The sequence below is a fragment of the Gadus morhua genome, chromosome 20 (assembly GCF_902167405.1).
Source record: "Gadus morhua chromosome 20, gadMor3.0, whole genome shotgun sequence".
Classification (NCBI taxonomy): domain Eukaryota; kingdom Metazoa; phylum Chordata; class Actinopteri; order Gadiformes; family Gadidae; genus Gadus; species Gadus morhua.
This window is the reverse complement of record NC_044067.1, coordinates 10,602,723-10,615,543: the sequence shown is the minus strand read 5'-3', so window position 1 is coordinate 10,615,543 and position 12,821 is coordinate 10,602,723. Positions and strand designations below refer to the sequence as shown.

Below are 12,821 nucleotides of genomic sequence, written 5' to 3'. Positions count from 1 at the left end.
TCAAAGCAGCCACTGGAAAGACATTGTGACCCAATCAAGATGGGCAAGTATAGAAAAGCTGCTATTTAATGACACAGTAAGCAATATAATCGGTTTGAACCAACATCATCTTCGTAAGCCTCCTCACCTCTTTGGCGGGGGCTTGTGATCACATGTTTGAGCGACGCAGAGCGTGTGTCTCTCGTGTGTTCAGCCTATTAGCCAGCGGCACAAGACAGATTGAGCTTCTTCCAATTACAATGGCAGCAGGAGTCAAACACGCACATGCACACACCACGTACTACACATGCTTACACACACACACACACACACACACACACACACACACACACACACACACACACACACACACACACACACACACACACACACACACACACAGACAATACATAAACACACTCATACACGTCACACACACACACAGGCATACAACACACACACAGGAATGTGTACTGGCAGCTCCCAACCTGTTGGCTAAAGTGGGGCCACGCAGTGTATGTGTTGGGGCATGCATCCGTGACTGCACATCATATGTCCTTTTGTTCAAAACTTAGTTTGTTTGGGGATGGGGATTGATCACAATATGTTTATGGTTAAGTCTATTAGATCACAGAACCTTCAGTTGAGTTTATTCATCCTAAATAGATTTCAGAATTTCTGTCTGTTTCCACACCCATACTTTGAGACATTGATCCCCTAGACACACACACACAGCGTCTTTGACCTGGTCCTCAGTTCCTCACTTTGTGTCAAGTATGAGGGCCTTGCTTCATGCTAAAGGTCACTAAGCAAACTGTGTGCAAAAACCGAGGGCAGGTGTAAACAAAGTGAACATTTCTGCTGGGGAGACAGATGCCTGCCCTCTGAACGTGGGGTTGAATGCAACGGTTGTGTTGATAACACAGTTGGATTTAGGTTTACAAAGGCCGACCTCGACTGGAATCAATGTTAAAAATGGCACTGAAATATAATATTATCAAAATGAAACATAAAAATATAAGCCTTTCAACAATATGACCTTCTATTTAACGGTTATTTCTTAATATTTTCAGGACAAGGCTGGGGACATTCTTGGTTTTGAATTGCCGTTAACAACAGTAATAATGATTTGGGACATTTTCTCCGTCTCTTGCACACAGTCGACAAATCGTCATGTCTGCCTTACTCAGCAGAATCCATCCTCATGTTTCACGTGACACTTTCCCTAAAGCATATCTCAAGGCGACTACTAAGGAAGGTGCCAGACTCATATTATCTTTAGCGCCCCCTGGCTTCCTACCACCACAGATGTCACAGCAAAAAAAAAAAAAAAGCCCCTAACCCCTGTTTACTTTTCAAATGTGTTTGTTTAACGGATTTCCACTAAGGTAAAAGTCAACCTTTATATCAATAGGATTGCATCACTTGAACTAAAAAAAACCTAGCACTTTAGCTCTAGGGTCACACAGATAGTTACGTGACATATTCATGAGGTTAAAAATATAAAATCTCAAAAATGTAAATGTGTCATGTGAATTCCTAAAATATCGAAGGTTATACTAAGTACATTCATTCATGTTTTCTATTGATATAAATAGCATAGGGTACTGATTAGGCCAAAGTTATTCATATGAGGTGAACTCATAAGGGAAGTCTGCTCTGCCTGGATTGTCTTTTAGGGATATACTGCCATCTTCTGGTGAAGTACATTGCTACAATTGTATGCAATTGCTACATCATTGGTGAAGTTCGCCTATTCAATAATAACAGTTAGCGAGTAACATTTAATCCAAAAAAAAAATTGATTTTATTATTATTCTTTTTGCAGAAAAGGCATAAATGAGCCAAGGCAAGTCAACTTAATTTATATAGACCATTTAATACAAAAGGAAGACTGAGTGTGCGTGTAAGACCTTTAACAACTTGATAATAAAATAAAAAAAAGAATCAATAATATACATGAAAACAGGATTTAGAAGAATACATGGAAGACATTGTGGTGGGAATTCCGGAACCACGTCAATCATAAACTGACCAAACTGGGTAGAATTAAGAGTAATCCGAATTTAGAACAATTATGGTAATATATTTGGGTAATAACAGTACACTTACATACAAAAAATCATACAACAAACAATAAAACACAACAAACAATGATCCAATGGATGGGAAATCAACCTGTGTCCCTCCAAGAGTTGCGCAAGCTGAAGTCCCTGCATGGGAAATCAACCTGTTCCCCTCAAAGAGGTGCGCAAGCTGAAGTCTGACGCATTGTCTAATGCAAGGACTTCTAATATTGTGGCACAGGTCTCAGAAATGCTGAGATCAGCTCTGCTCCACACATGTGTGATGGAAAAATCTATCATGTTGTTTCCCCTTCATCATGTTAGCGCTGTCCCCTATTCCTTGCACTGTCTAATCACTCTAACTGTTCCTAACCTTATCCAACGTTAACCTTTGTGTCTGGGATATACCGGTCACGAGGGAGCAGAGATCCCCTTATGCATTCTTCTCCTTGATGAGAATGTAGGAGACCCTTGTCCAGGTAAACATTATTTGATTTTGTATTGTAATGTGGGGGACTCATAGTGCTGACTTCTCAGTTGGACCCTTTAGTACCCCAAGGGTGTCAGCGAAAAGGCATAATCAACAAATGGCAGTTAAAGAAACAGAACGTCAAAACATACATTTCTCATTACAACATTAGATTAAGTTAAAGTGGCATATAGTTTAGCAGAAGGCAAAGGTGAAAATGAACGTTTTTAACCTTCATTTAAATGTAGTCAGGGTTGGTCGGACCAAGTCTCGGATCTTCTGGAAGAGTATTTCAGCTATTTGTTGCAAAGTAGCTGAAAGTTACTGCTTTTGACTGAGAACCATTAGCTGATCTTAAAGGTCTAGAGGGTTCATGTAACAGAAGCATTTCAGTGATATACTTTGGCCCTTAACCGTTTAGTGATATGTAGGTGAGAAGTATTGTTTTGAGTTCAAATCCTCTGCCAGTGCAGCAATTTGAGAATTAGAGTAATGTGTTAAACTTTAGTTTTACAGTGCTAAATATTGCAGTTTGTCTAAAATCTCCTATCCATTCTATTGTCAATATCAATTGTATAATTTACCCTACATTCAAATGTAGTCCTTTGTTTGAAAACCACATTGCTTGAATATGAGCGTTGAGTCTCCCCTCACGCTTCTTGGGTGAAAGGCTTGGAGCTGAGCTCCAGCAGCTGCACCGCTGCCTTGCTCAACCTCTTCCGGTACTCCAGGTGCTTGTAGTTGCACTGTGGGACCCCCTTGAAGCCGTACGTCGCCCCCCACCAGGCGGCCCCGATGACGCCCGTGGAGTCGCTGTCTCCGCCGTGGAAGAGACCGTGATTGGCCAGCTCCTCCCACGAGTCTCCGGCGCAGAGCAGGGCGTCGTAGGCGATCATGGGGGCGTCATGCCCGCTGGAGCCCGCCCAGTTGGCGAAGGCCAACGAGGTGTAGAACTTCTCCCGCTCCTTCACTCCGTAGCTCTCCGGAAAGCGAGCCTTCCCCGTCCCCTCCAAGATGCCCCGCTGGCTCAGGTAAGCCCGCCAAGCGTTCTCAAAGTAGTCCCTGCGAAAAAAGGGATTAATAAGACAAACTCTGGTTAAAGTCATCGTCACCATTCATAATTTAGATAAGTTGTCATGTTTGTGTTAAAGTGGAAGTTTCACAGTTTGTGTGAGTTGTTGTGTGATGTCCATAATTAACCATGAACAGAATTCAATGTGAAAGTGAAGATTAAGCATCACCTTAATACTAGAATAATGTTTAAAATGATAAGTTACCTCACACATTTTTTCAGTCATTCAGTGAAAAATAAGGTGCCGAAACACTTAATATTGTAAATTATAGTTTTATATTGTTATGTCATTTAAATATTCTGAACATTTCAGCAAAATGAGACCATTTCGAAATGTATTTCTGTCGCTGCTCTGCTCACAGTCATTCTACAGCGAGCGTAGCGCCGTTTACTAGCCCCTCATTATTCCCACTTCCTAATAAAGTAAGGGAAAAACGGCGGCCTGATTACCAGCTCTCCACGTTCTGCTCCACGCAGTGGCCCGCCTCGACCACGTACTGCTTGGCCTTCGGCAGGACCTCCATCAGGCCCTGGCCCCACGCCTCCACGGGCGGGGAGCCTCTGACGGCGTAGGCCGTGAACAGCGCCGCCGCCAGGCTTCCCAGGTAGCCCGTGGGGTGGTGGTGGGTCAGCCGGCCGCTCTCCACGCTCACGGCGATCAGGTGGCCTTCCTGCTCGGGGCTGGGGAAGCGCAGGCCGATGCACATGGCCCGCATGGCCGCGCCGCAGCCCCCGCCCCAGCGGTTGAAGGGGATCCTGTGGTCCCCGCCCTTGCGCCGCTCGTGCAATTCCACGTTGGATATGCACGTGAGGCCTGGGGGAGGGGCGGGACCAGGGAGTTTAGCAGCAGCATCGAGGTGGGCGGGGTAGGTCAGTTACTTTTGATATTAGTGTCAGGCTTTTTTTTTCCCATACATTTTTTCCTTTTTTATAGAATGAGATAGAGAGGAAGGTATGGGAGAAAGAGGGGAGGACATGCAGCAAAGGACCACAGGCAGGAATCTAACCCGGGTCGATGCGATCAGGACTTATAGAGCGCCGATATGGCCACCGGGCTGGCCCAGAGTCAGGCTCTTTTGATACTCTAAATAAATTCCCATGTTGTTTACATTTTGTTCTATCTTTTAGTTTAAAAACAGACAATTATAGACCCATTTTTATACACTACAATGTGGACTACAGGGTGGACAACAAACATAAAACAGAACACACAAAGGATCCCAGAGTTCCGCCTTCTACCTGGGGCCCTCCCGTCCATGTCCCGCATGCAGCGGATGTACTCCTTCACCAGGTGCTTCACCAGGCGCGCCAGCGTCTGCTTGCCCTTCTTCCCCACCTCCATCATGGCCTCCGCCGTGGCCAGGTGCATCACCGTGTCGTCGCTGACCGGGAAGTCCTTGGCGTCCAGTGAGGCCAAGCCCCCCCTCTTGGCCACTTCCTGGTGGATGAGCTCGCCGTCTCTCTGAAACTCCCAGTGTCCGTGATTGTAGGCCAGGGCGTCGCCGGCTCCGCTCAGAACCATGCTGGCCTCGTAGCGCTCCTGCAGGGAAACCACGGGGGTCGCCATCGGGCTATATTGAATGGGTGCGACACACAAAAAACACAATTATTAAAAACCAACTTGATAATATCCAATGCACTATTTTTATTAAAGTTGCGATTAAGCCACTCCCAGTTATGTCGGACAATGGTCCAATAACATGGTCATCAAATAGCCTGCACTTTGACACCAATTGAAAATACACTTTGTGTCCTAGGCCTAGTAACCAATATTTATCAGGAGAATACAAGACAACACCAATGACTCTAAATATGTTGTAAACATTGAAAACTATCATGGATTGGGATGTGACGTCACCGCTACTGACAAGCGTATAAACCCGTTTATACGCACCAGGGGGTATTTGTTACAATGTCATCATTATACTGCAGTTTTCATTTCACTGTAACACTGTATCCATATTGACACTTAACACTTCAATCCATCATACATTACTTACATAACGCCACACATTACGATTACTACTAATACAAGTGTATTGCTATGTTTTTCTTTTATGTACATCTTCATATTTGATGTAGGCCTACATCTAAATACATGGTACTACAAACCGACTAAAGTAAATAAATCGGGATGACGACACACTTACTTCCTTGTTTTCTTCTCCGATCGACAATAGTGGGAATTGCGTATTTGAATATTGTTTAAGGGTTTTATATTGTTTACTGTAAGGAAATGTCTATTTTATTTCTATGATATAAATGTTGCAAGTAATAGTTTCATTTATATTTGTATATATTGTTATTGATGTCATTGGCTGTGGACTTTATCTCATGGATAACGTCATCGCAAACTACTTTTCAATCATGCTTTTATCGGGCAAACCTCGAATACAATCATTCCTTTCCTTAAATTGCGAATCGACAATCTACATTGATGGTACTTGTCTAAAGTTGAAAGTTGTTTTGACAAACGGGTTCAAACTTACATTTTACCAATGGAGAGCCGAGACAAGTAACCCTCTTCCCAGTAGGAAACCGCAGCTAATATTGACCAGATAGATCACAGAGACCAGCAACCGTCCACTGTCATAAGCATTGATTTTGTGTCTCGTCTAACAAAAATTGATCCTGTAATTCAGGTTTTTATAACTTCCTGCAGGTACATTCCCTTCATCTATTCGAAAGGAGGGGTTATGGCAACAAAGAAGGGCCAGATTTTGGTTTCGCGCTAACAAAATTGTTAGCGCGAAAGTTCATAACCTGTTCCAACGAACTGAAACGTGCTACAATGACAACATATTGCTACAAATTAGAGGCTGTTTGTAATGGATGTATGATTAATTAATCTAAAATAAGGTCTACGTTTGGAAAATCGCATTACCACGCTGAAACTGGAGTTGGCTCCCCCTGGTGAAAACAATCAGTAATAAAAAATAAATAAACGTAGTTGTTGGTCCGAGAATTAAGAATAAACCTAAACCTGACCTAAACAACAATATGCATCTCCACACAAGTGGAGATGCATATTGTATGTATGTATGCATGTATGTATGCATGCATGTATGTATGTATGTATGTATGTATGTATGTATGTATGTATGTATGTATGTATGTATGTATGTATGTATGTATGTATGTATGTATGTATGTATGTATGTATGCATGTATGTATGTATGTATGCATACACGTGCGTGCGTGCGTGCGTGCGTGTGTGTGTGTATGTATGTATGTATGTATGTATGTATGTATGTATGTATGTATGTATGTATGTATGTATGTATGCATGTATGTATGCATGTATAGTTTGTATGTATGTTTGTATGTTAGTAAGTGTATTTCTTTGTCTATGCAAATGTATGTGTGTGTGTGTGTGTGTGCAGGTTTTTTGTGCCCATATATATTAATCTTGGACGAGGACTGAGAAGAATCAGAATGCAAACCTGTCTGATAAAAAGTCATCCATGGTTTAAGGAGGTGTATTGCGAACAGCATCCTGTTATATATTCAAACTGTGTAATGAACATGAATAAAATGAGTCAAAACATTCAGGAAACTGACATGGCCACAGAAGTCACCAAATTCACGTCACAACTGTTGTTCTGGTGGTTAGAAGGGGCCCACGTGACCAACGCTACTTCCTCTAAATTGATGGGCCCTCAAGTCGTTCCGTATTCTAATGTAATCTTTCACTGGCAGAGGGGATGGCAGGGACAAGGTAAGAAGCTGCTAAATGACCCTTCAGATCATCCAATTTGTTTTACATTACATTTATTTTGGAAATCATTGGAGGTATCAGGTTGGTGGATGGATGTAGGGGAGCACTTTCCTTCTAGACACATGCTGGTTTAAGTGTCTGTGTGTTTGTTGGGGGGGGGGGATTTGTGTGTGTGTGTGTGTGTGTGTGTGTGTGTGTGTGTGTGTGTGTGTGTGTGTGTGTGTGTGTGTGTGTGTGTGTGTGTGTGTGTGTGTGTGTGTGTGTGTGTGGTACATGAATCATAATGGGTTCCAATGCTTGTTTTTGAATGAGGTATGATGAGCTTCTTGTCGGTTGCTCCCTGATTAGGCTGCATTTTTTGGCTTTTTACAGACAAATGAGCATGAAGAGTTAGAACGCTGAAATAAGTTATTTTTGTGGTATTAAGAAAATGTGTCGGCTGTGGAGAACTTTGAATTACCTTTCAGCTTAACAAATAATAAGAACAAATACATAAGTTATCCTCTGAGGGAAGAAAGACCTTGAAGTTACCGTACTATCAAACTCTTGAACAGGCTCTCTCCAATGCCATACACAGATGGGTGAGCTTTGCAGATTGTAGTGAGAGGGACATGCATGCATGGCATTGGTTGCTTCCGCTGTTTAAGTGGATCAATTTGTTTCCTGTAAACGCATCTAAATATACGACATGGCGCATCACAACCCCCCTTGAAATTAACTTTTGTGCAACATTTTCCGTCTGGTTTTATGGCTTGTAAAAGTTCACAGCTATATCTTTGTAGTTTGAACTGCAATGGAATGCATGGACTTGTGAATATTATGTTTTGTTATAGAATTTATATTGAACATGAACAGTCATAGTATTAAGGTATGCAAAAAGCTTGGTCAAACATGGCACCGAAAAAAAGAAATTGATGTGTGGTATATAACTGGCAGATTGATATTACACAAGAATGTAACTCCTTGTTCAAAAAACAACATTCATTATTTTGTTACTGAAATGTTACTAAAAATGTTGCTATTCTGTACTGGATGCTGGGCCAATGCGCTTTCAATGTGGTTTAGTTTGGTTAATTTGAGTGGGCTTATAATCATTAGGCCTAGTCAATTAGTTTTCTCCATTATGAATTATATTATATGTTTGTACAATGAATTCCCTACGAACAAAGAATTGTCATTTGCTATTCAATCAGTGTAATCAGCCGGCAGATGCATGAGGCACATCAATAGTGCTTGCTTGGTCATCGATAAGTCGGCTTTATTTTGGGTAGACATAGACGGGTTTCACAAAGACATGTTGCAAGATAATAGCATCGATGAAGCAATCACACTTAACAGGAACCTAAAGACACCATATCCTTTGGGGGAGAACAACGACCATCATAGCCTTTTGAGGATAACTGCGCAGTAATGCAGAACAGAATGAAACAAACATGATCCAAATAAGTAATGAAATGGATAAATTAATAGAACATTTGAGTGTCTCATTGTATAAGTACAGAAGAAAACACATTTCCTCTAGCAGAAGTGTTTCAAATTCAATAAAAAAAATCGCAAGTTAGCGACAGTGTGGTTGCTAGTGGGTAGTACACACAACAATTTAAAAAAAGGACAATTAAAACAACATTTGTATTGGTTATTATTTTTCAATAACAAATCATATATATTTTTGAATAATACTATTTGATTTTAATGCACCGAAGTGCCCTCAGAATCACCAATCTCCAAAAGGCTGTGAGACCCCTGCCCCAACAGCTGACAGTGGCACCGCCAGTCAGCGTGCAGCTGCGGACGAAGACCTCTTCCAGCCCCGGGGAGCGGCTGAGTCAGTCCAAATCCATGGTGCTGCAGGACTCTGACCTGCATCAGAAACCAGTGAGCAAGCAAGCACCTCAAACTCCCTGGATGTCTGTTAATACAACATGAATATGTGCAACCCTGTTACGCTAACGAAGTGATGCACAATAATACGGCTAGCTGTTTGCTAATAAAATATCTTAAATATTTTATTATTAGCAAACAGCTATACCAATTTGTGTCATTATGATGGTCCTCTTGTGTAGTCTTATGTGGTTGCAATGCTGTTTATTATGGCATTGTGACAGTTATTTTAGAGTTGTACACTTTACTTAATAGGACTACGTAAACTGCCCAAGTTACCTAGAAAATGATTAACTTACTAAGTAAGCTAGCTCCGGAATAAGTAAGCTACACAAAGTATATGGTTGTATTGATCTGTGGTTCCTGCATGTCAATTAAGTTAATCAAGAAAAGGCTAATATTTTACTATTATTGTGCAGTTATTAAGTGTTGTATAAGTTGAACTAACAAATACAATTTAAAGGCCAACTAAACATGGGACATAATGAACAATTAGGTTAGCTAAAGTAGTAAGATAACGTATGGTTCGATTTTAGGGGAGATTTATTAACAGTTGTTAAGCAAATACTTTGAATGCATTCCAACAGTGATTATAAAATCATTTTCTGCCTAAAAATGGTTGCACATTAGGTAATGATCATTAGCTTAATTGTGTTGATCTCAGTTTGACTCATAGATGGTCCCTGTGGGAATAACACGGGGTAACACAGATACAACAGATGATGCATTTACAAAATGAGCAATCTGCTTCGGCATATTTGGTATAATGTATATCTGTGACCGTGATTATCCGAAGCACCTTGTCCAATCTATTTGATATGGGGCGGCCTCATGGTCGATGACACCTGTTCACTGTAAAGCCTTCTCTCGCAAATCATATAAGCCGTAGATAAACCTGTGCAGAAACATTCTTGTTCTATTTCAAATGCACAATTAAGGATTGCAGCAAAGAGACAATCCCGGCCTCACATTTGACAGTGCAACACTTCACAGCAAGTGCACACGGTTACAAAAGGGGTGGTTGGGTACAATTAGTGCTGAGCGTCAATTTTGAAACCCCCTCTTGTTTTTATTTTCGTGTTTGGGTTCATATTTTCATAATTACGCAATAATACCCGCCGCTTGTTGGGAAGATGCTCCGTCCGGGAATAAGGAGTTTTACCCGTGGGCAGTGAAAGGCAGTGGCTACCGTGTTTAATTAACCAGGGTAGTCCAATACAGACTGGAAACGTGGTCGTTATCATTGGCTGCACCATAGAAGGGTTGCTCTACCGTTGCATCAGTGTGCCACGTTTTTTTTATTAATATTATCGCCATAGGTTCCATTGTGTTGCAATGCAGCATACTACAATAACAAAAGGGTTATCTTAACTCACAAACAACTGCTGCTGTTGTCATTGGCCTGCATGTTGACAACCACATTGCATTATAGGAGAAGGGCTCGTGAGAATGATGACATCCCGCTCAGGATCAAGTCAAGATCTCTTATGAAGAAGAAGCATTTTGTTTCATTAAAATAGACTGAAACAACCGGCATGAAAGACAAACAAAAGAGAGCGAGAGATAGAAATAGAGAACGTTCTTTGGTCATTGTTTTGCACCCCCCAGCCGTTGAAAGGCAACGGGTGACCAGGAGAGGGCAGACCAGCACTATGCTAGAGGAGTAGTTGAGAGAGCTCTGCTGTCTCAGAAAAATTGAGTGAATTTAATCTCTATTTTTCTTCATATTCTTACTTGTCCGTTTGCTGAAAATGGCGTTGCTAATAAATAGACCACAACAAAAGTATCAGTTGTGTCGCAGCTATTCATTTATAAATGATTATTATTTATTTTTTACAGAAGATAGAATAGAAATGAGAAACATTGCCAAATGTATTGAACAGCTGTAATGTTGTTTTCATGAAGAATATAATTATAGGATATATATTTTTGACTCTTCCAATTACTCTCGACAACGTCTAACTCTTCTAGCCACTGTTTTGTTTCTACACGGGCTCATTCACACACAGACACACATACACACAGATACATTATACACAATATTAAGACAACCATAGATTGTTATTTAATATGCCTACAACTAAAATAAAAGTATATTAAATCATTCGAATATACTCTGTACTGATGTGGAAGGATCATTTGTCTTATGCGTCTACACAAGTGCATATTGCATTACAACTGGTTCATCAACACACATATCTACTCCGAACAATAACGATGATATAAACAGTATAACTGATGTATATTGATGTGAGTACTTCTTTAGCGTATCATTTAATGACGTCATTATGCCAAAATACCCAAAGACAAACCATGAAAGAAACAAACGCAGGGGGCAAGCAGTAACAGTGGTGACGGTCTGAACACCGCAGATCTCTCGCCACCGGAGGAACCAGTCTCAGCACGGCATTGCTGGAGCCGGGGCAATGGGGACCTCAGTGAGTGTGACAACCCCACCGCCAACCCACGCACACATGTACGCACACAGACACACACAAACACACACATACACACACACAAACATGCACACACATACACACACACACATACACACACACACACACACACACACACACACACACACACACACACACACACACACACACACACACACACACACACACACACACACACACAGGCTTGCATACACATGCACACACACACACACACACACAGGCTTGCATACACATACACACACACAAACACACAGGCGTCCAAACACATTGCCTAACACACACACAGGCATGCACACAGACACAAATGCACACGCACACAATCCAAAATCTGAAGGGCCAACAAGTCTTCAGAATATGGTTAAAATGTTCCACATTTACATGAATAAACTAACGAATAAATTATACATGTATAACCATGCAGGCCTCTTCTAATTCATATTATTAAGTAATTGGTAATGACTTGACATGCTTATTGTTAGTCGTTGGAATGTTATGTAGTCTCACGCTGTAATTCAATGTTATTGTCCTTGACACTTCATTTGCGGCTCATATTAAATATGATGACCCTTTGTGTATTTTGCTTTGTATTTTTTACAGTCTCAGGTTGAACTGCAAGGGGAATATTTAAATAAGGCCAAAATATCAGACGGCGGAAAAAAGCATAGGAAAAACTGGACTTCCACGTGGGTCGTCCTGGATGCAGATCAGCTGACTTTTTACAAAGAAAGCAAGCAAGAGGCCTTAGCCAATTTGGTATGTACATGTCATTCTGTAACTCCTCTTATTGTTTTCATTGCTATCAACCCACATCCCCCACGACTTCTTCTTCCTGTCTAGCACAAAAGCAGTGCACATGACATAGACGCCTCTCTCTCTCTCTCTCTCTCTCTCTCTCTCTCTCCCTCTGTATATTTAGACATACACACAAAGTACACACAACAGTACACACATAATTAAACACACAAAAAAACACTATCCCGAACTGACACAAACTCATGCACATACAGTATCATAAATTCCTGTGTGTATGTGTGTGTGTGAGTGTGTGTGTGCGTCTGGGGTGAAATGGAAAATGACTGTAAGTCAGAAGTGACACCAATGGTGGAGCTGAGTTGGACACTATTACCAGCAGCCCTATAAGAGAGCCAGCGTTCAATTATGGCCTCATATCAACCTTCA

At 41.3% G+C, this 12,821-nt stretch overlaps 2 protein-coding genes across 5 annotated transcripts in view; one reads left to right on the top strand and one right to left on the bottom strand.

Moving 5' to 3' along the window:
• Positions 1–1,838: 1,838 nt before the first annotated feature.
• On the bottom strand, positions 1,839–6,292 carry LOC115532802 (protein ADP-ribosylarginine hydrolase). Of its 3 annotated transcripts, XM_030342696.1 has the most exons (5): positions 6,128–6,292; positions 6,076–6,095; positions 4,826–5,157; positions 4,037–4,400; positions 1,839–3,576 (listed from the first exon to the last, which is right to left on the bottom strand). In XM_030342696.1, exons 3-5 carry the CDS (start codon positions 5,151–5,153, stop codon positions 3,165–3,167), a joined length of 1,104 nt encoding a protein of 367 aa, XP_030198556.1. In that variant the 5' UTR covers positions 5,154–5,157; positions 6,076–6,095; positions 6,128–6,292; the 3' UTR covers positions 1,839–3,164. The 3 variants fall into 3 exon arrangements, with proteins under 3 accessions (XP_030198556.1, XP_030198555.1, XP_030198557.1); XM_030342695.1 differs by having other exon boundaries at positions 6,076–6,290; XM_030342697.1 differs by lacking the exons at positions 6,076–6,095; positions 6,128–6,292 and adding an exon at positions 5,737–6,067.
• Positions 6,293–7,211: 919 nt separating this feature from the next.
• Positions 7,212–12,821, top strand: part of arhgap15 (Rho GTPase activating protein 15) — a 43,056-nt gene continuing 37,446 nt past the window's right edge. Inside the window, exons 1-4 of one of the 2 annotated variants that reach the window (XM_030342694.1) lie at positions 7,212–7,305; positions 9,018–9,180; positions 11,559–11,624; positions 12,240–12,395. In XM_030342694.1, coding sequence (XP_030198554.1) covers positions 7,292–7,305; positions 9,018–9,180; positions 11,559–11,624; positions 12,240–12,395 — 399 coding nt within the window. In that variant the 5' untranslated portion in view covers positions 7,212–7,291. Of the gene's footprint in view, positions 7,306–9,008; positions 9,181–11,558; positions 11,625–12,239; positions 12,396–12,821 lie in introns of both variants that reach the window. The other variant, XM_030342693.1, reaches the window with a different exon arrangement.

Coding starts and splice junctions, on each gene's coding strand:
- LOC115532802 (XM_030342696.1), bottom strand. CDS start 5,153: ATGGCGACCCCCGTGGTTTCCCTGCAGGAGCGCTACGAGGCCAGCATG. Junction 4,401..4,825: donor CATGGACGGGAGGGCCCCAG/GTAGAAGGCGGA, acceptor CCCCTCCCCCAG/GCCTCACGTGCATATCCAAC. Junction 3,577..4,036: donor GAGCAGAACGTGGAGAGCTG/GTAATCAGGCCG, acceptor CTTTTTTCGCAG/GGACTACTTTGAGAACGCTT.